This window comes from Micromys minutus, assembly GCF_963924665.1.
Source record: "Micromys minutus genome assembly, chromosome: 2".
Classification (NCBI taxonomy): Eukaryota; Metazoa; Chordata; class Mammalia; order Rodentia; family Muridae; genus Micromys; species Micromys minutus.
The window spans coordinates 59,711,509-59,730,938 of NC_137971.1; the positions used below are offsets into that span (position 1 = coordinate 59,711,509).

At 49.7% G+C, this 19,430-nt stretch overlaps 2 protein-coding genes across 3 annotated transcripts in view; one reads left to right on the top strand and one right to left on the bottom strand.

Annotated features, from left to right (window-relative positions):
- Nucleotides 1–270: 270 nt before the first annotated feature.
- NKX6-2 (NK6 homeobox 2) lies at nt 271–1,378 on the top strand (the record flags this gene model as incomplete). Its single annotated transcript, XM_080912681.1, has 3 exons — nt 271–676; nt 757–929; nt 1,124–1,378. The coding sequence occupies 3 exons, from the start codon at nt 271–273 to the stop codon at nt 1,376–1,378; spliced, it is 834 nt and encodes a 277-aa protein (XP_080768807.1).
- A 2,743-nt stretch (nt 1,379–4,121) lies between these two features.
- INPP5A (inositol polyphosphate-5-phosphatase A) overlaps nt 4,122–19,430 on the bottom strand; it is a 173,171-nt gene continuing 157,862 nt past the window's right edge. The window contains exons 12-16 of one of the 2 annotated variants that reach the window (XM_080910850.1): nt 16,475–16,548; nt 7,651–7,762; nt 5,250–5,318; nt 4,459–4,495; nt 4,122–4,323 (exon numbers count right to left, since the gene is read on the bottom strand). In XM_080910850.1, the coding sequence (XP_080766976.1) occupies nt 4,265–4,323; nt 4,459–4,495; nt 5,250–5,318; nt 7,651–7,762; nt 16,475–16,548 (351 nt within the window). In that variant the 3' untranslated portion in view covers nt 4,122–4,264. Of the gene's footprint in view, nt 4,324–4,407; nt 4,496–5,249; nt 5,319–7,650; nt 7,763–16,474; nt 16,549–19,430 lie in introns of both variants that reach the window. The other variant, XM_080910851.1, reaches the window with a different exon arrangement.

Below are 19,430 nucleotides of genomic sequence, written 5' to 3' on the forward strand. Positions count from 1 at the left end.
TGCCGCTCCGACCTGCCCCGGAGCCGCCACCGCCGCCGCCGCCGCTGCCCCTAGTATCCCCGCTTTCTCTCTGACCGCCGCCCATTCCTCAACGCAGCCGTCGGTTCTCTCGCTTTCCCGCGGGGACCGTCGGCGTCCGCCTAAAACGCTTTCTACGCGTCCCAGTGCAACCGGCGCCCATCGGCGCCGCGCGCAAACTTCCCGAGCCGGCGGGCGCGGGCGGTGGCAGCGGGGCCCGGATGGGCGCCAGGATCGGAGGCGGCGGCGCCCATGGACGCTAACCGCCCGGGCGCGTTTGTGCTGAGCAGCGCGCCTTTAGCCGCGCTGCACAACATGGCTGAGATGAAGACGTCGCTGTTCCCCTACGCGCTGCAGGGCCCGGCGGGCTTCAAGACACCCGCCTTAGGCAGCCTTGGCGCGCAGTTGCCTCTAGGCACTCCTCACGGGATCAGCGACATCCTGGGACGACCTGTAGGAGCAGCTGGTGGCGGCCTCCTAGGAAGTCTGCCCCGTCTCAACGGGCTCGCCTCGTCCGCAGGTGTCTACTTCGGGCCCGCAGCGGCCGTGGCTCGGGGCTACCCCAAGCCGCTGGCGGAACTGCCTGGGCGCCCACCCATCTTCTGGCCCGGAGTGGTGCAGGGCTCTCCCTGGAGGGACCCGCGCCTGGCCGGCTCGGGTAAGTGGCCCGCATGGGATTCGGTAAGGACAGGGGCTGGGCGCGGGCCTTGGACTGCGCTCACCGGCTCTTCTTCGCAGCCCAAGCCGGCGGGGTCCTGGATAAGGATGGCAAGAAGAAACACTCGCGGCCGACTTTCTCCGGCCAGCAGATCTTCGCGCTGGAGAAGACTTTCGAGCAGACCAAGTACTTGGCAGGCCCAGAGCGCGCGCGGCTTGCCTACTCTCTGGGCATGACCGAGAGCCAGGTGAAGGTGAGCTCGAGATGGGCCGGGGTCCAGCAATATTGAGGCGGGACCCGGAGCCCGCGTCCTGCGAATGGCGGGCGAGCAGCGGTTCGGCTGCGGGCCGGACCGCGGAAAGCGCTGGCTCCTAGCGGGTCCGGAGTGCTAGTCGGGTAAGGCGAGCCTCGGTGCCCGCCTGATGATCCCTCCCCCAACCCCCCCAGGTGTGGTTCCAGAATCGGCGGACCAAGTGGCGCAAGCGACACGCAGCGGAGATGGCGTCGGCTAAAAAGAAGCAGGACTCGGATGCCGAGAAGCTGAAGGTGGGTGGCTCAGACGCGGAGGACGATGACGAATACAACCGGCCCCTGGACCCCAACTCCGATGACGAGAAGATCACGCGGCTACTCAAAAAGCACAAACCCTCGAACTTGGCGCTTGTTAGCCCGTGTGGCGGCAGCGCGGGGGACGCCTTGTGAGAATGCGGCCAGGCCGGAGAACCCGAGAACCGGGGCTCGCGGCATGCCCCGACGCCAGCCGCCCAGCCGCAGTGTGTATATATATTTTTACAGAATAAGTTATAAAGCGGATGTTGGCGCGGCCTCGGCGTGAGGCGCGGAGTGCGGGGTTTGGGCCGATCACTTTGTATAATCAATAAATTATTTAACACGTCCCCGTCGGAGCTGTGGCTCCCAAGGCTGCACATCGTGTTTCTTCCGTGCTGGCACCAGCGGGCGGGCAGGACTCTGCTGGCCCCACCTAGCCTGTTCTCTCTGTGGGCGCCAGAGCCTGGCTCAGGGGGGCGCGACAGTGCTTGATGACTACCTGGGGCCCGTGTGCGCGTTTTGGTTCAGAGGTAGAGCGCACCGTGATGGCAGCTTACAGGAGCGCAGAGGTGGAGAGACTGAGGATGCCCAGGCTTTGGGAAGGCAGCTTCAGCCGCGGAAGGGAAGGACACCGCAGCACAGTGCTTGGAGGAGCCAGGCTAGCAGGGTACTTGGTGGAAGAGACCCCAAAGCAGGTATGATTTCTATTTTTTGTGCATATCTTTTAACACTTTTGAAGGGAGACCCTAAGTTCAGCAAGGCTTGTCCCGTTGCGAGCAGCTAGCACCCTCATACAATTTTTTAAAAAAGTATTTTCTTTTTCTCAACCTGGGGCAATGAGTGTGCTGTTACTATGCACCCATGTTCAAATCAAAGTTGCCAATGATATTTTGTAATAATCATCCTGTTTACGAAGAATTCTAAACATTTTGGATATACTTAATTGCTAAACTCCAGCTGTGGATGGTAAGGCCGGAGGCTCTGCACCCTCCCTGGCCCCAGGCTAGCCTTGGTAGAAAGCCTGGTTTTAAGCAGGGCGGCAGAAATCATGTGAATCTTGTCAGTCTTGAGCCTGTCACCCACCACTGGTTTCTTAGAGGGCTGACAGAAGGGCACTCAGCCAGGGCCACTTCTTCCTGAGCTAAACCCGTGGACACGACTCATGCCCAGGCAGCTAAGAGCCTGGTGCCCTGTCCACCCTCAGACCTTTCAAGGCATAAAACCCCATCTTCCGCCTCACACAAACCACTCCGCAAGCTACAGCTGCACCTTAATTTGGTGAAGGTAATGTGCAATTTCCACGTTAGCTAAAGACGGCGGCAAGCCTTCTCTCTGTGGGGTTTTAAAAATATTTACTGGAACCATGAAAAGCCTAACTCTTTGTCTAGTGTGTTTCCATCACCAACTCATCAAATGCTTCTGGAGTCACTGACTTTCTTTAAAAGCTAGATCCCCCTTCCCCTTAAATAGGGCAGTGTGTTGTTTCTGTGTGGTTTCTCTGCCAAAGCTCAGAGCAGAGAGATTTTGATAAAGGTTTTGAGCAAAGCAAAAGAAAAGCTTTTGTATAATTCCATTTAATAGAATGAGGGAAAAGACTTTTCCCACTACAGTAAAAAAAAAAAAAAAAAAAAAAAAAAAAAGTCCTAGAGGTGATTTTTCTGAGGGCTTGGTGCCTTGTGGCAGAATGGACCCGAAATTCCCAGCACCAGAAAGGGCCAGAGCAAACAGGGCACAAAGGAGGCCACTCCTGGCACTTAGCATTTCAAAGGCACGGGAAGAGGGAAGCCAGGAGACAAAGCAGCAGGAACTGTTTTCACCAAGATCAATTTTATTGCTTAGGAACCGAGCAGTCACTTCCAGAGGCCTTCACAGGAAGGACCCACAGATGGAATCCACGGACAACCGCTGCGGACACGGCACATTGGCAAGCAGCGACCATGGCAGTCACAGACCCGACCCTGGCATCAAGGACACAGGCCAGCCTTGAGTGATTTCTAGGGAAACTGACATTAGCTCGCGCCTCCGCCCCATCCAGGAACTGTAGTGTTCAGAAGTAAATCAATAAAAGCACGCTGTGTTTCCTCAGCAGGCTCCGCAGCCGCCTTCTGTGGTTCTCAGTGCTGGGTGCGAGTCCAGGCCACCACAGGCTGTGCCTAGCGTCACCCATCGCTTCTCTGCCAGGTTTACACACAGCCCATGCTAAAAGCAATCTGTGGGAAGTGGACGAGGCTACTTCTAATTCTCCCACAAGATTATGGTTTTAATGTAGGCTACTTGGCACCATAAAACGGTAACAAAAGACAGACAAAACGGTTTACAAAATTCTTAAAAGGTACACCCAGGCTAGCTATAAACTTCACATTCAGTTCTTAATATTACACAGAAAAAGGCAGACGAGTGACAAGCTGCTCGGGCAGGCAAGGGCCCCTCGCCCTGGGCACCTGCTGGGCCTTGTCTGGACAGGTGCTGCCTGCTGATGGACTGGCCATCCCACTAGACCGGGGTGCTGCCTGCCTCGGACACTCGTGCACTCATACTGGAAAGTAGATTCAGCATAAGTTTTGGTAAGATTTATAAATTATTTTTAAAAAGTATATATTTATATGTATTTATATATAAAAATGGAAAGCAGCTGCAGTGTGATTCTCACGCCACGGAACATGGCAGTAGAGTCAGACCTCGTGGCTTCGGGCTTGAGCACACACGGCAGCCTTGCTGCCTAGGCTAGTGCCCGGCACACTCCTCCTGGCAGAGAGGGACGCTGGACACCTGGGGCTCTAAATGGAGAAGCTTCCTCCACAGACAATCGTTAAAAATGGAAAACTGTGAAGTCTAAAATACAGGCGCTCTGCTGTCTGTTAGAGTTTTGGCAATAGGACTGTGGCTTGATTAAACCCAATATGTCTACAATGTCACGTGACAGACACGACAGTGAGGTATGTGAGGCTTTCCGGAGGTCCGGAGGCTGAAGCGAAGTGTGGGGCCGGCCGTCTAGCAGGTGATGCTTGGGCGGGTTCCGATGCAGCTGTTAGGATGAGTTCATACACTGCTACTGGGAGGCCTCTCGAGGATCCTCTCATGGCGCTGGCACCTCTTCCCTGGAGTGGAATTAGTAATTTGTTAAAGGACCAAACACACCAGGAAAAGCTGCAGAAAGGAGAGCAAGGAGGAGCCATATTTACCACCACGTCACTGCACGACACAACACTTGTGTACATGGGCGTGAGGTTTACCTGCCCCAGGTGCGATTCGGAAGGCCAGGAACACCGGCTGCAGTGGGAGAAAAGAGGAAGGTCAGAATGCCCAGGTTGCTCCCCACTGTTCCCAGACTCTGGGCCCTGGCGTTTCCTGAGCATCTGGATCTGAGTCCAGTGGAGTGAAGCACATGTGTACACAGCACAGACTGAGATGGTTAGCCTGGGCCACGAAAGGACCCATATGACCTCTTTGAGCTTGTAAGGAGGGTAGGGTTCTAGATAGGAATCTGTGTAGGGAATTACAGAGAAAGCACCAAATGCCAAGGGCCATGTGCACCCATGACTAGCATTTGTATGTCCCTAGCTCAGAGCCTGGGATATTGGAGGATGTGGATTTATCTAATTTGGCCAAGATCTGTCCACCTGGCCTCGGTGTCATTGGAGACTGTGGGCCACTCTGGGTTCAGGGGCAGTGTCTGTGTATGGTCAATGCACTCTTGGTCTGTGAGACATGCACTACCACACTCTCACAGATGTGAGCTCAGCACAGGGAAGCCAGGAGCATGGTCCCAATGTATACTGAAGAAACAGCTGAACACAACCAAGGCCTGATGTCTTACACACAGTGAGATTCTCTTCTCTTATGACTGATAATTTCTTCTCGTGCTTATCATCCACCCATCCTTTGGTATTTTATTAAAGCCAAATTAACTCAGACCAACTTTGCTTGCTTGGTAAAGCCAGTCTAAAGGAAACGACCCCCCCCCCACTCCCTCCCCACTCACATGAGTTCAGCCCTTGGGCCCCAGAAACACTGCACAAGTCACCTTGTGGTCTCCCATGCAGACATTAGGCCCGATGTGGTCGTAGGTGGCAACCTTCTCCTCGCTCTCTGACTGGAAGCAAACAGAGAGAGGGGGGTGTAGGAAGGATGAGGCAATCTGTGGTCCTGCCAGGAGGGATAGGCAGGGGCTTCAGGGTATCCTTGGGATCAGAGAGGTTGAAGGAAGGCCTGGGGGCCTTAATACATCTCAGCATGTTGTTGGCTCTTCTGCTGAGAGGGACCCTGCTTCTAGAGAAATGGGGGGCATGTCAGCCTAGAGGTCAGGACTCCCCCAGATCTACTGTGCCTACTCACCAGTCAGCACAGAGCCCCAGGCCCTGCAGTTAGTGCCACCAGAGCTTTCCTTTAAGGGCGTGTCCTTCTGTGAGTAGCTCATCTGTTTCCCATTTCCCCTATTTACTCTTGCTTCTGAAAGCCTGCTTTATTAACCTAGAGCATGCTGTGTAAAGCCACGTATGCATATTAATTAACTGTTCCAAGCACTTGCTGGCAGACCCTGGCTTTGGGTTTGAAGACAGGTTTTGTCAATGCTAATCCGTCAGTCAAGTCTGACCAGACTGTAGTTGCATACCTGCAGCTGAAACGTCTATGATGATAAAGTTAAAACTGACTTATCTTTAATGCAGTAGGAAGCTTAAGGTCAGATTTACTTTTTCCAGCATGGTCGCCTGCCAGAAAGTATGAAAACATAACCTTCAGAACCGCATGCATGAACACTCGCCCATCTTTCAGGAGCATGTGGACGACTCCTCGGAAGTGGGGAAACATCCATCAAATGCTGCATGGTAAATTACAAAGGCAGCATAAATTCGTGGGTTTTCAGCTGCATAGTCTTTGGACAGATAAACAAATTACAGAGGCGCTCAGACAGGACACAGGCACAGCTCGCTGAGCATTCGTCACCGAGGCTCGCAGGCACCCTGCCGCCTGGTTTTAGGGCTCAGAAAGCAGAACAGAACATGATGAGGGCACCAGCGCATGGCATGATGGATGGCAGTGGGGAGGCTACCTGAGGTGCTCTGAGGGAGCTCACTGTGGGTCCACGAGACTCCAGCCTCTGCAGGCAGAACCCCTGAAAGCTTTATTCTCACTGATAAAGGCCAGGGTGTGGTCGGCCACCGTGGCTCTGAAGTATGAATCCTGGGTCTAGAGATGCATAGATGTAAGGGCATGTTGCCCTCCAGGAGCTGTAGACAGGCTCCTGGAAGCCTTCTGGTCACTAATTTAAGTGCTTATCTTAGGGACCTTACCACAAGCTCCACTTTTTATAATCTTAACTGGTGGATGACATCATTTCTGTCTACCTCAGTCCCATGGAGAGGCTAAGACTGCTTAATTCTTTTACTTCTGTCTCAAGGGAGCCAATGAGTAGGCCCAGGTCACAGATAATGTAGCTCCAAGTTCCCGAGTGGGCTTTCCTCAGAGATAGCATCACGCTGGAGCACATGCCCCATTCACGAGGCTAGAAGGTAGAGTTGTGTGTCAAGACTGAAGCTTCTGGCTAATATCCTTCCTTGGTCTGGCATTCCTGCCTGAAAACCCCTCTCCATGGCCAAGGCCTGAACACCATCTGTACCCAGCATGCTCTGGAGCTTAGGAGTTGTGAAAAGTCTAGCATCTGTGGGACAGTGGCTACACAGTGAAGACCAGCAGAGCCTTAGGTAGAGGATGGCAGGCCTATCTCACAATCTAGAAAGGAGTTCTTGAGGGATGTGTGTGTATGTGTGTGTGTGTGTGTGTGTGTGTGTGTGTGTCTGTGTGTGTGTATGTTGTGCAGGTGGGAATCCAGGAAAGGAGCTGCTCCTCCCCACAGGCTGCAGCAGTAGGGATGGAGCAGCAGAGCACGCACATACCCCAGCCTACTGTTGGCACTTCTTCCACCTCCTGACCAAGGGCCCACACCTCAGTCTAACCGTGGCTCTACATATACTGTTCCAACCGCTGCTCCTGCATGACTCTGCCCTTCTCACTGTTAGATCTGCATGGATGGGGCTGAGAGATAATTCAGATGATGATACTTTTCAAAACATGCAAATTACATATAAAATCTGGGAACTGAAAATAATAGGAAATCTGAAAACCCTCCCTCAGCCTCATTCTGCTGGCTGGCACAGTACTGTTTTTGGTTTTATATAACCTGTAGGTGCTCCCACGAACCCACCCAAGAGTTCCACAGAACACTACACAACAAATTACTGTTAGACCTTGCTGTGACCAGGGTCTCTGTGCTTCTAAGAAAGATGACAGTGGCACCTGCCTGTACCTAAGTGTTAGCTGAGGTGACTAAGCATTTCTCTTCCACTTATCCTACAATCAACTGAGTGCTCTATGTAAATGTCCCCAGGCTGGTCCTTGCCCTTGGTTAGCCCATGGCTCCCTCTTACCTTAAGAACCAGCTCCTTGGCAGACAGGGACATGAGGATTCGATCACACCAAGCAGGGCATCTTGTGTTCATGTACTGTTCTCCCTGGCTGGAGTCCTCACTGTACGGGTAGCTGTGGAGACACAGGAACAAAGTGTTAACTACACTTTGGTTCTAGCAACCCTCCAAGCTCTGAATGGGTGTGCTGCTATCCAGGAAAGAATGCACACAGAGAGCTTTCTAGAATATAAAGCCTAACTTGAAACTTAAGTGTCCCCATCAAAATTAGTTTTCCTTATATGTACCTATATATTGCCTAGGTCAGGTTGGCTGGTTCCTATATACCCCTTACTCACCAGAGGCCTCTGTGCTCAAGATCTGAGCTTGTGGAAAGGCTACCTGCCTCATGTTCCTGCCATCCTAGGGGACCTAGCAACTCACCATCCCCCACTATACATGGCACACTTGCCAGACTGCTGCAGAGTGAATTCCATGTAGACCTGGCTTGGGGAGAGCCTGTCCCAGAACAGCCACACTCTACATGGTTTTCTGACCATAAGACTTTCTTTCAAAGTGCACCATGTTTTCCCAGGTCAGTTCCAGAGCGTCATGCTTCTGCGCATGTGCTTCTGCTGACTTGAGCTGAGAAAAGAGTGTGACTCACATTTCAGCCTGTGGCTGTCGGGTCACCTATTGGCTGGTAACTGTGGGAAAAGGCTCATGCCACCAACAGGCCCGGCCCCATTCCCATCTGCTGAGGCACTAGCATCTCTCCAGATCTCAACCATCTAAGGCTGGCAGATCCCATGTGATGCATGTGTCCTTCACAGAGACTGTGGCTTGTGACCCATGTTTCTCTAAGATTATCACTTTACTTAATTAAATTTACCTCAAATTATGCTAAAAAACAAAGTCTGTGTAATTCATTCATGTAGCACTATCACTTTAACAAATAAAAATCTCCCACATGTTCTTCTTCAGAAAGAGCAAATGTCCAAAGGCCGATCCTATTTCTGTACACCAGTGACAATGACCTTGTTCAAGCACTCCTCAGTCCACCCAGTGGGTTGTGAGTCAGAGGGAGCATCTCACTCTAGGCACACATGTCAGCACACCACGCTGAGCAGTGTTGTGGAAGGCAAGATGAGACCACAGAGTCTTCTTGTTCTCACAGGAGTCTCACTGGGGACACATCAAGGATGACCTTGAACTCCCGATCCTCTTACCTCTACTTCCAAATTGTTGGAACTGGAGTGTGCATCAGCATGCCTTGTTCTCAGCATGCTCATACAAGTCATCATCGCATGTCTGACAACAGCTCTGACACGGTTCCCAACCACAGGTCACTGTCCCTGGACACCCTGCTGTCCTGGAAACCTTGTTGGATGCTCTACCACTAGACCAGGCACAGAGTCTAGTAGAAAAACTGAGCTCTGGGTCTGGGGATTGTAGGTGACTTCCCGGTGAGTCTGTAGATGTGGGAGTTCAGTCTCCTGGGTACACTGAATACCAGGAGATCTTGTGTAGACCTCTAACGCCAAGACTGTTAAGAGGCAAGGAAGAGGCCTCTGTCAGCAGGGGTAAGACCCGTAGTCACTGATTAGACTAAGCTCCTTCATGAGTTACAGAAGAGAACAGCTGGAGAGACCGAGACTGTGCAACACTAATCAAATTCTGGGGTTCCATGTTCCCTTGGATCCTAGGGGTCTCAAGGCAAAGTCTAGCTGCTGCTGTAAGGAGGAGCGCCTTCAGCTCCATCACCTGAGGTGCTCTCCAATGCTCAAAATACAAAAGCAGGGTGTTCTGATGCAGGTAGGCCTGGGGAGGCCAACATGGGGTAGGTAGCCATTCCACCTTCTCAGGGGCTTCTCAGCTGAATGTAAGGTCTGCATGTAGCTGCATGTGGCTGATTAATGCTGGCAGGGCTGTATATACAGACTTATCTGGAAGCAAACCCAAAAGGGTGGGAGGAAGGGCAAATCAGCCCTATCTCAGCTCTCTACAGCTCCCGGAATAGTCGTCATAATTAATTGCAGTGCTGATAAAATTAACAATTGTCCACCTGTGCTGCCTCCACGCTGCCTCCCTTCCTATTCGCCCCTCGAACTCTGTCAGGATGTGGGCAGTGGCCCTTTGCTGGCTGTTTGCTTGCAGCTTGACTCATGTGACAAGGCTAGGCTCAAGATCTGGGCAGGCCAGGCTTGGATAGTGTTGCCATGGCCCCCATGACCACACTGTGGGAAGCACAAAGCCTGTTGTGTTTGAGAGTTCTAGGGTGCAGACCTACGGTGGCAGGGAGAGGAAGCCAGTGTGATTCATGCCTTTGCTTCAATTCTTGGCCCTTCTTGGACCAAGAAAACAAGCTAAAGAAAGTCTTTAGGTAGCACTGAGGCAGTCCTCAGAGTAGGGACTGCAGAAGGGCTGAACCCCATTATGCTAGGCAGGGGCCTCTCTGTTTCCACCTGTTCTCAGTTCCTGCACTGCTTTTAATGTTGGATCTAGCACAGCAAAGACATTAGCATCAAGGACAGGTTAGCTTTGCCACACGTGTATCACAGAAGGAGTCTCACTGAGGACACATCTACATGCACAGAGGTCTGGAGACACGATGAACAGATACTAGGTTTCAAAGATGCTAGCTGCTATTAAATGTCTGAAACAGAAGTGGTGAGATTACAGCTAAAGAGAGTAAATGGGGCATCAGGATTATGGCAATTCTGAAATCTAGCAGATGAGGTGCCCAGGAATTTCCTGGTGGCCAGAGATCTTACGCTGTAGCCTGCCCCAGCTCCCTTTGCTATGGCTTTAGGGGCAGCTTACTCATGATGGTTATAGGGGACCACAGCTTGCAGGCATGTATTCTCTGTCCACTGGTTCACTGACTGTCCCCATACTGCATGTACTGTGTCACCAGGACCCAGTGATAGACCAGTCCCATGGCACTCCTGCTCCCTGACTACATTGCAAGCCATAAATATAAGTTCTGTTTCTGGATTTTTGGCAAATGTGACCAATGCTCCCTCCAATGATGAACTTGCTGGAGGTTAAGCATCCATGTTATAAACACGTGTTCTTTAAAAACATTGATCTTAGGCCATTTGTTCACTGAGAGGAGAGCTCTTCCCTCTCAATGTTCTCTGAGTGAGTATCCCAAAATCTTCTAATCTGTATAGCAGCTGAACAGCCCCAAGTTAAGCTTTGTATTGGGCAAAGTTTACACAGGACAGAAATTTATCAGAAGACCCACCAGAGGTGGAAAATATCAAGCGGGTGCATCAGCTGGTCTGGCTGGTGGTGAAGTGCATGCAGGATCTCCTGGAAGAGTCCACTTTATGTTGGCTGGTTATACAAACTCTGATTATGGGTATGTTCTCGGGGCCTGGTGATGTCTGTGTTTTTGTACTCCGAATGTCCATTCTATAAGACATTTTGGTTACTGCTGCTCTGGGGCTACTTCCCGGAGGATAATCTTCAATCCTTCCAAGATCCAGGAGGTAAAACCACTCATAATGGTTGACAATGACCAAGATGGCATGGTTTCCATGGTGCTGATTATGCAATGATGAGGCAAAGATTACTATGAAAAGAGCAGAGGTGCTTGGGGAAGGACCCTTGGTGGCACACTCACAGCAGGGCAGACACCTATGCACAGTAAATACTTATCCTCCCAACCCCCAGACCTGGGAAACATAGTTCCTGGGAACAAAAGGTATGAGATATGAGCATCCAGGCACTTTGTGCCCCAGGCCAGGCAGGAGGCATCTCAGGCCACTGCTGTCCTGATGTCCAGCTGCCTGTATTTGGGCAGCACCATCCCTGAGGTGGCTGACAGAGTCTTCTCAAAAGGAGGTGTCTTGTCTTTCTGGGACTGGCTGTGATGATGTTTGGGACCAACCATAAAATTCATATGCCTAATAGGCTGGACAGCTCTTCCCTTTGAGAACATGTCTGCTGAGGTCAAAGTGTTCTGATGAAAGTACCACATGCTCTAGAGTAATGTCTAATACCAGCATCCAACATAGGCTACTACCAAACACCATGGGCCAGTTCCACGCAGAGTCCAGAGTACATTCTCAATACAGCACTGTGGTGAGGAACTAGGCAACTGCCTCTACAAGTCAGCAGAGAGAAAAGCAAAGTGCCCATAGCCAGAGGAGGGGCTTCTCCCTATGCACACACCTGTCACTTGTCTAGTCAAATGTCTAAGTAAAATTTTAAATGTGGGAGGTTGTTGTTCTTTGTTACATTATTTTTGTTTAGAAAATAATTTTTTATTACAATGCCACTTAGTCAACATGTAATTAGTTATTGTTATTATTATTATAAAATAATGTAAGGGAGTTTGGAGATCAACATGTAAATGTACTTGCCACCAAGCCTGGCAGTCTGAATGTGACCCTAGAACCCACATGTAGATTAGGTTCCTCAAGGTACAGAAAGAGCGTAGGAAGTGGAAGCGAAAATGAACACTGTAGGGTAAGGCAGAGCCCTGGATAGTGGGTGAGGCTGCATGTTATGTGGAGGTTTCATGTCTAACTGGTGTGTCCTGTGCCCTTAAGGATACAACCTGGGTGCTCAGGAAATCTCGTTCTGCATGAGGGTAGTCACATCTCAAATGGCCAGCAAGTCTCACACAGGTTCCTGACCATGTAGCCATAGGAAACAGAGCTGAGGTAAGCAGAGTCAGTCACTCATAGTGGCTCTGGGGACAGTTGAGTCAGCATAGTTACTTTAGATTCATTTTAGGCATCTTGGTAATAGCAATTGGGGACACTGGGTGGCCCCAGGATAGTTGTATGTCCAGCGGTCAGACCTTAGGCCTAAGAGGTGGCACTAGTCCTTCAATAAGAGGGCACAGTTCTGAGGAGGTTCCAGGGCTTTCTTCAAGGGTCCAAGTGTGTGGTGGTGGAGTTATCATGGCCTTCCTGTATGCTTGCCTGTCACACCTGGTGATGAGATGGAGGCAGAAGCCTAGGATGAGAAAGAGCTCACAGGGAGAATAGGTGTATCAGCCACTGCTGTCTCCCGGGAAGTCTTCTCCCAGCTCAAACGAAAGTTTCTCCAGATAACACAGTGCTCAGGCTATGGTGCAGCCTCCTGCCTATGGAACAGGGCTACAGGAAAGTGAATGTTCTCATGTTCCTTAGGCAGACTCTTTGTGGTCCACTTCTCTGCAACAAGTGCAGTGAGTTCTGGATGAATAGGTTGAGTCCCAAGTGTGTCCATCAGTGAGAGACTGATTTGTTAGCAGCTGTGCACATGTACAATCACAGTCATATATACATGTGCCTATTCACATAATATACATCCATGAATTTATCCCCTTATATCTAAACCCTGAACATGTACCTATAATACACACCCACAATTTACATACTCATTCACATATGTACACACCTATACAAGGCCCTGAAAATATACAGATGTACTGACATACATGTACATATACACACAGGGATGCACAAATGTCAATGCTCATGTTCTAACACAAAGGTACATGTCTATGCACATGTGGAATATACAATACTACACATACATACAAATAGTTCATCATACATACATTCTGCACACTACATATTCAAACCCCCATAGTGTGTGCATGTGTACATATATGGGTAAATATGAACACCAATGATTTCTCTGCATACATCATCACTCATACATATCTGCACACACCTATACACACACACTTACCTTTCTACCTACCTATACACACACACACACACCTACACCTATTTCACACACCTATTTTTGTGCATACAGTATGCCTAAGGCTAACTTTTTTTTCATGTTGAGACAAGGTTTCACTGTGTCACTGTGTAGCCTGGGCTGTCTGGAGCCTGTATAGAGCTAGCTGGCCTCAAACTCAGAGACTGAACTTCCTCGCTTCTCGACCACTGGATTAATGGTGTGCCTCATCGTACCAGCCCAAGACTATCTATTTATTATGTCTAAGAGAACACTTAGCAGGTCACATACCACTTCAACCCCCAGCTCCTTCCAGCTTACACTCTTGCTTATTCCTTCTCCACTGGAATGGCTCTCCAAACCACACATGACAACAAACAGGGGCTGTAAATTGTTTGGTGGTTTTAGGTGCTTTGAGACAGGTTCTCCATGTATACTCCAATAGCCCCCACCTCCTGATCTTCCTAAGTAGCTGAGATTACATGTGCCACCACTCTCAGCTTGCCACAGTTTGAAAACACAGTAGATCCAGTGTCCCGGGGGGTGGTCGTGGAGGACACTGTGTGCATCCTGAGATGTAAGGGTGGGCCTTAGGAGCCTTTTGAAGCCCATGGCAAAGGTATATACCATAACTGGAGAAGAGGCCAAAGACATTTCAGAAAGTGGACTTAATAATACACTGGATGTAGCAGTTCAGTTTGGACCACCTCCCCTCTCCCACTTGAAAACTTGAATGCTGTTTCTATATAAAGGCTATCTGTAAAATGAGACAAGTGCCTGGTGATGCCTCCCGTGTTCAGTGTGTACATTAAGATGATGGCAGGTGGCTACCACTTCATTACTGGCCCTCCAATACTAGATTGAGGCTACAGTCACCTTCTCATCCAGAATCGTGAACTCTCTTCTCATCTTTGAGTGTGACTCCCTCAAAGACGCTCTGCTTCTGAGAGCTCATATCATTTGCCAGCTCTACCCTGACATCCAGGATGCTACCTTCTTTAAAGGCCATTTTCCTCAGTTGCCTCAGAACAACCCCTATGGTGAGTCACATAACAAACTCAGTTCTGAAATAAGAAGAATGTCACCCCAGGGGCACTCTGGAACTCTGCTGTACTAACCAACCTCCCTCAGGCTACTCCTGAGCACTGCGCTGCACACATCCTTTCCTAGACATCTCTGAATGCACAGATGGTTCTTACATTCTTTTCTGTTTGCTAAAAGATCTGCCTTAAAAATTCACTGCTGCCTCTGCTCCCTACTCAGAGGAACTTATCCTGACAAGCAGGCTGAGGGAATGAACCTTCAGGGGCCTTCAAAGTCACCTTTCTGGAAGGCTTATAAGCCCCAGATGCTGGGCTCTTCATGCATGGCCCCTTCTTGCTAAGGAAATGTTCTATTGACAAAAACATGCCAGTGAGTCAAGACGGCTTCAAACCTCTGAGAGATGACATCTGCTCCTGTCGGGTAGGGAGAACAGGACCCTTGGTTGCCATGTGGGTCAGGGACTTTCTCTTAGTTACTTGGGTTTAGACTACTCTAGATTTTCAGCCTAGTTGAGTCCTGCCCTGTACCTTTGGCATGCAGGTGTCTTTCAAGACTATAGCAGTAAGAAAAAAAATCTCAAGACAAATGCTATCTTCAGTCCACAAGTCTTGAGGACTGAAGGCATGTCCTCACCCCACTGTAGACCCTGAGCCTCTTAACTCTGTCATATGGGTCCCATTTCCACCAATACCCATGATTCACTGGGGATATTCAGAGTGTCTAAGAGACACATGAGGGTCAGCATAGGCCCTTCAATATTTGACAGGATATACTAAGAAAGTCACTTTGTTGCTCATGACTGTGGTGCAGGGTTCTGTTAATTAGCACTGGGCTGTGCTGCAGGGCCAGGTACCCCACTTGGAGTCTTACAAGAAAACCTCCTTGAATCCTGCTGCTTGGAGCCAGTAAGCAAGTGTCCAGTACCTTGGCCTGGGCACTAATCAGATGTCTGGGAGTGACTAGGTCCTGCGGCTCCTGTTTCTCCATCCCTGAAACTCTATCAAGCCCCCTCACCTTAGTCTCCTAGGTCAGGGAGTTGTGGGTTGGCAGCTGAAAAGGAAAGAACCATGGGAGTCTAGATCTGTATAGGTGTGGGTCTCCCCACTGCCATGTTTGATCATATACAGTTGGCACAGAGATGGGGTGGCATTAACAGAGAGGATAAAAGCTGGCTGGATGTCAGACACATTAGATGTAGGCTTCTCATGCTGGGAAAAAGATCCCTGGTATTTCCCATTAGACAGGTGTGAAACAGCATGGCCAAGTTTACAGAACAGCTCAGTTGGTTGGAAAGTCCCCTCGCCACTTTAGGCCATAAGACTTGGGATCTGACACAACCAAAGGGCTGGAAGGAGGAACACCCACAGCCACTAAAAGCTTATGCCTGCAACATCCATTCTCCTCAGGAGCCACCTTCTGTGCACTGCTATGAGGAAGATGCAAAGGCCAAGAGGCAAAGCACAGATGCAGAGGATGCCGAATAAATCTGCAATTTTGGTCCAGCACATACCACACACGGCTTTTTGTTAGGCCTTTGCCCTTCCTTTACACCACAGCACTCTGAGGCCTTGGATGTCTGAAGGGAACCAGTGCTATTGTTGCAGATATCAAGATTCCAGGAGCACCAGAGTGAAAGACTTCAAAACTCCCCCAGAGAAGCTACACAATGGTGAGTCCCAAGACTCTCCAAGGTCCTCAGTGTCCTGCCTATAAAACCAACACCTGCAAAGCTATGACTTTGTTTTTTTTTTTTTTTTTTCAAACATTTGAAAGGGGTCTTTAAAAAACAATCATTTATTACTCACAGTTAATTCTTTTCTCCAGGCCATAGAAATGCTACAGGGAAGTATAATTCATACACATGGGTGTACGCATGCAGATACACAGAACACAAGTGCACACATGCAGACAGACAGACATGCAAAGATGCCATGGTGACATACACAGGTACTTTTGTACACAGGACACATACATGCAGACGTGTGTACATACTCATATTCTTAGATACACTGCACACACATGTACATGGATGCACACACCAGCACTGACAGACAGGCACACCTGAGGAGGTCGTCGGGAAGGCTGCCTGCTTCGGCATGTGCAGGGCCCTTACCTGGGGGGGAATGAGATGTCCAGTTCATACAGTCTGTCCTTAAAGACAGACAACTCCTTGTCAAATTCCAAGAGCTAAAGAGAAAGAAAGAGAACAGAATCACTTGTTTTCCCCACTAGAAGATGGGGAGGGGTCTGTGTGTACCTGGGTTGTGTGGAAATTCCTCAAAAATAGAATGGCAATCATCAAGTGTGGCCTTATCCCACTCAGAGACTAAGATCCATCACCACTAAGACTCAGGGCACCAGCCTGACTCTACCACCCAGCCCCTGCTGTGAGAAGTGCAAGAACAGAGCTTAGGTTGCCTGGCACTACTCGAATGAAACACATAAAGACTCTCCAAGAAGCATGCATCCCCTGAATGAGGGTCTGACAGTCTTTTCTAGAGAGAGGGAAAATGCCCAGTGCTGAAAGTGATCCTCAGAGTGAGCAAGAGCAGCTCCGTGCACCACAAACTGCAGCCGAGTCTATACACTTCTGAGAGGAACATTCACTTCCTCAGACACAGGAGGTGGCAGACAGCCTGGCTCCCTCAGGAGGCTTCCATCAGAGTATTGTGCCTGCTGGATGGAGAGGTCCCACCAGCCATGACTCTGTCCAGTCACCATGAACACCCTGTGGGATACTTCCAATTAATCATGTCCTACCCCACAGCTGTGTGTAGCTGTGGCATAGCGCTGGGGCTCCCGTCAAAACCGCACCGTGTCTTCATTTCTTCCTTCCTCCTCATCCATCATTCTTGAATGTGCAATTACCAGCATGTGTACACTGTAATTACTTGTGTGCCAGCCTGCTACCTGCCCACTGGTGTGGGTCTCCTGCCTGTGTGCCCCCCTCAGAGCTGCCTTCATCAGATCAGCAGCAGGCTGGGTGCCACTCTATCAACCAGACTAACTTTGAACTCGATATGGGTCAAGTCAAGGGCAGCCGAAATCCCCCTCTGAGGTGATACTGTTTATGGGAGAGGCGAAAGGGTAAGCCATCACTCCAGACAGTTTCCTTATTTAATTTCATAACCTCAGAGCCATGTGGTGGCACACTGGATATTCACAGGCTCAAGCCAGAGGTCCTCAGACCCTGTCTGGCATGGTTCTAACACTGGCTTATGTCTGGCAGTACTCTGGTCTTGACCAAATGAACAAAAGAGGAAGAAACATGTTTGCTTAGAGCTGTCGCCTGTATGAGTCAGGAGCCAGCGTCCCCCAAAGGTCTAGGTGGAAGCCTGAGACAACTCGACATTCGAAAGTACCACAAGAAACAGGTGCACTGGACCAAAGCACAGTAATGGCTAACCGCAGTTTCTGGAACGTGTGGGCGGAGCATAGCATCCCACTCTCCTAAATATCTTTTCTTCTCCATGTTTACTGTGAAATTTTAAGGAGGACATGCAACCTCATGGGATCTTGGCCTCCTGAGAGGTAACTGTACCTCTCCTCTTCAATGACTAATTGTTTCTGACTGCTGTGGTTCTGGACTGCCTCCTGCTTTTCCAAGAGTTATATGCTGACTTCAGGTTAATGTAAGATTTCCTCTTCCTACCTGAAGCAATGCTGTTTTACTCGATGTCTGAGTTTTCAATTCTTCCAGCTCAGGACTCACTGCTTCCTAAGGATTTGTGATGTAGCCAGGTGTAAACACAGGGAGGTGATGTTCTGCTGGATGTGGCCCTCTGTCCACCCACCCTGCCCCATATCGTCTGCCACATCTCTAAGTTTTGGTACTGCTTCTGGGCCACTCCTCCACCCATTCTCCAGTGGACAAATCTCTTCACCTATACCTACTCAGCCTTGGTGTGCATATATTAAATTTCAGCAACTCTGATTTTAGAGGCTTTGCATGTCCTCAACTATCTGACATTTTCATGGGTCTTCCGTGCCTTTGGCTATCGTTTTTTACTCTTGATCAAAAGTGGAGTATTTTTCCCCATGCTCCATGATTCAATGCTTGAGAAAATGAATGAGGTTACCTTCCAGGATACTCTAACCTAGTCACAAAAAATAGCAGACTCATTCTCAAGTCCTCACCAGGAAGCTATGGGCTGGCCATCCATTGCCCTGTGGCTACTTGGTGGTCTGAGGCCCACAGTCCTGGCATGACACATGCCTGGGCTACAGAAGCCATCAGAGTAGATAGAGTCTTCTTGCTTTTATGGGTTCAAGCAAGGCCTGCTAGGCCTTCTACTCTGGCTCTGGTCAGACTTCTAGAAGCAGCAGGGGTACAAATTCTGGGACCCTGCAGAGATGGAATTTGAGCCCACATAATTTACTTAGCCTTAGAAAAGGGAAGTTTTGTGCCAGATTAAGTGTTGCTCAGACGCAGGCAGTCACTACCTTTGTTTGGCTGCTAAAGTCCACAGAAGTTTGTGAGCACAGAAGGGGCAACACACCCTTCTCTGTCTTGTAGACTCTCGTTCTCTGCACCCACCACAGGCAAGAAGCTCCCTGGGGATGGGGAGGATAGATGAACGGGGCTAGCCAAAGGTCCAGCAACTAGTCATTGAGTTCAGCTTTCTAGTTCTTCAGCTCTGCCGTGGTCCCAGTATCCAACCCATGCTAACACACACATACACACACAGATACATATACTTATGCATATATACAGATACACACACACACAAACACACACACGCTTTACTTCAAAGCTGTGGGATAGGCTGAGGAAGTACATGGAATACTACTTGTATATGTTCTTTTCTTCTGCCTTTGCATCAAATCACTAAATACTGACCTGGTCACTGGTCATGACCAGTTCTGGACATTCCCCGAAGTGTGAAGAAATGTGATGCTTGCCATTCACATGTATGTCCATGCGTATATGAGGATGCTGAGTCTCTAACCCTAGGGGCCTCTTCAGAGTCAGCATCTATTTGTGAATGGCCAGGATCTAAAGTCATCACTGTGGGTCCTGTGTATCACCCTCCATTAGGTGTAAAGCTGTAGCAGGAAGGTCTTACCAG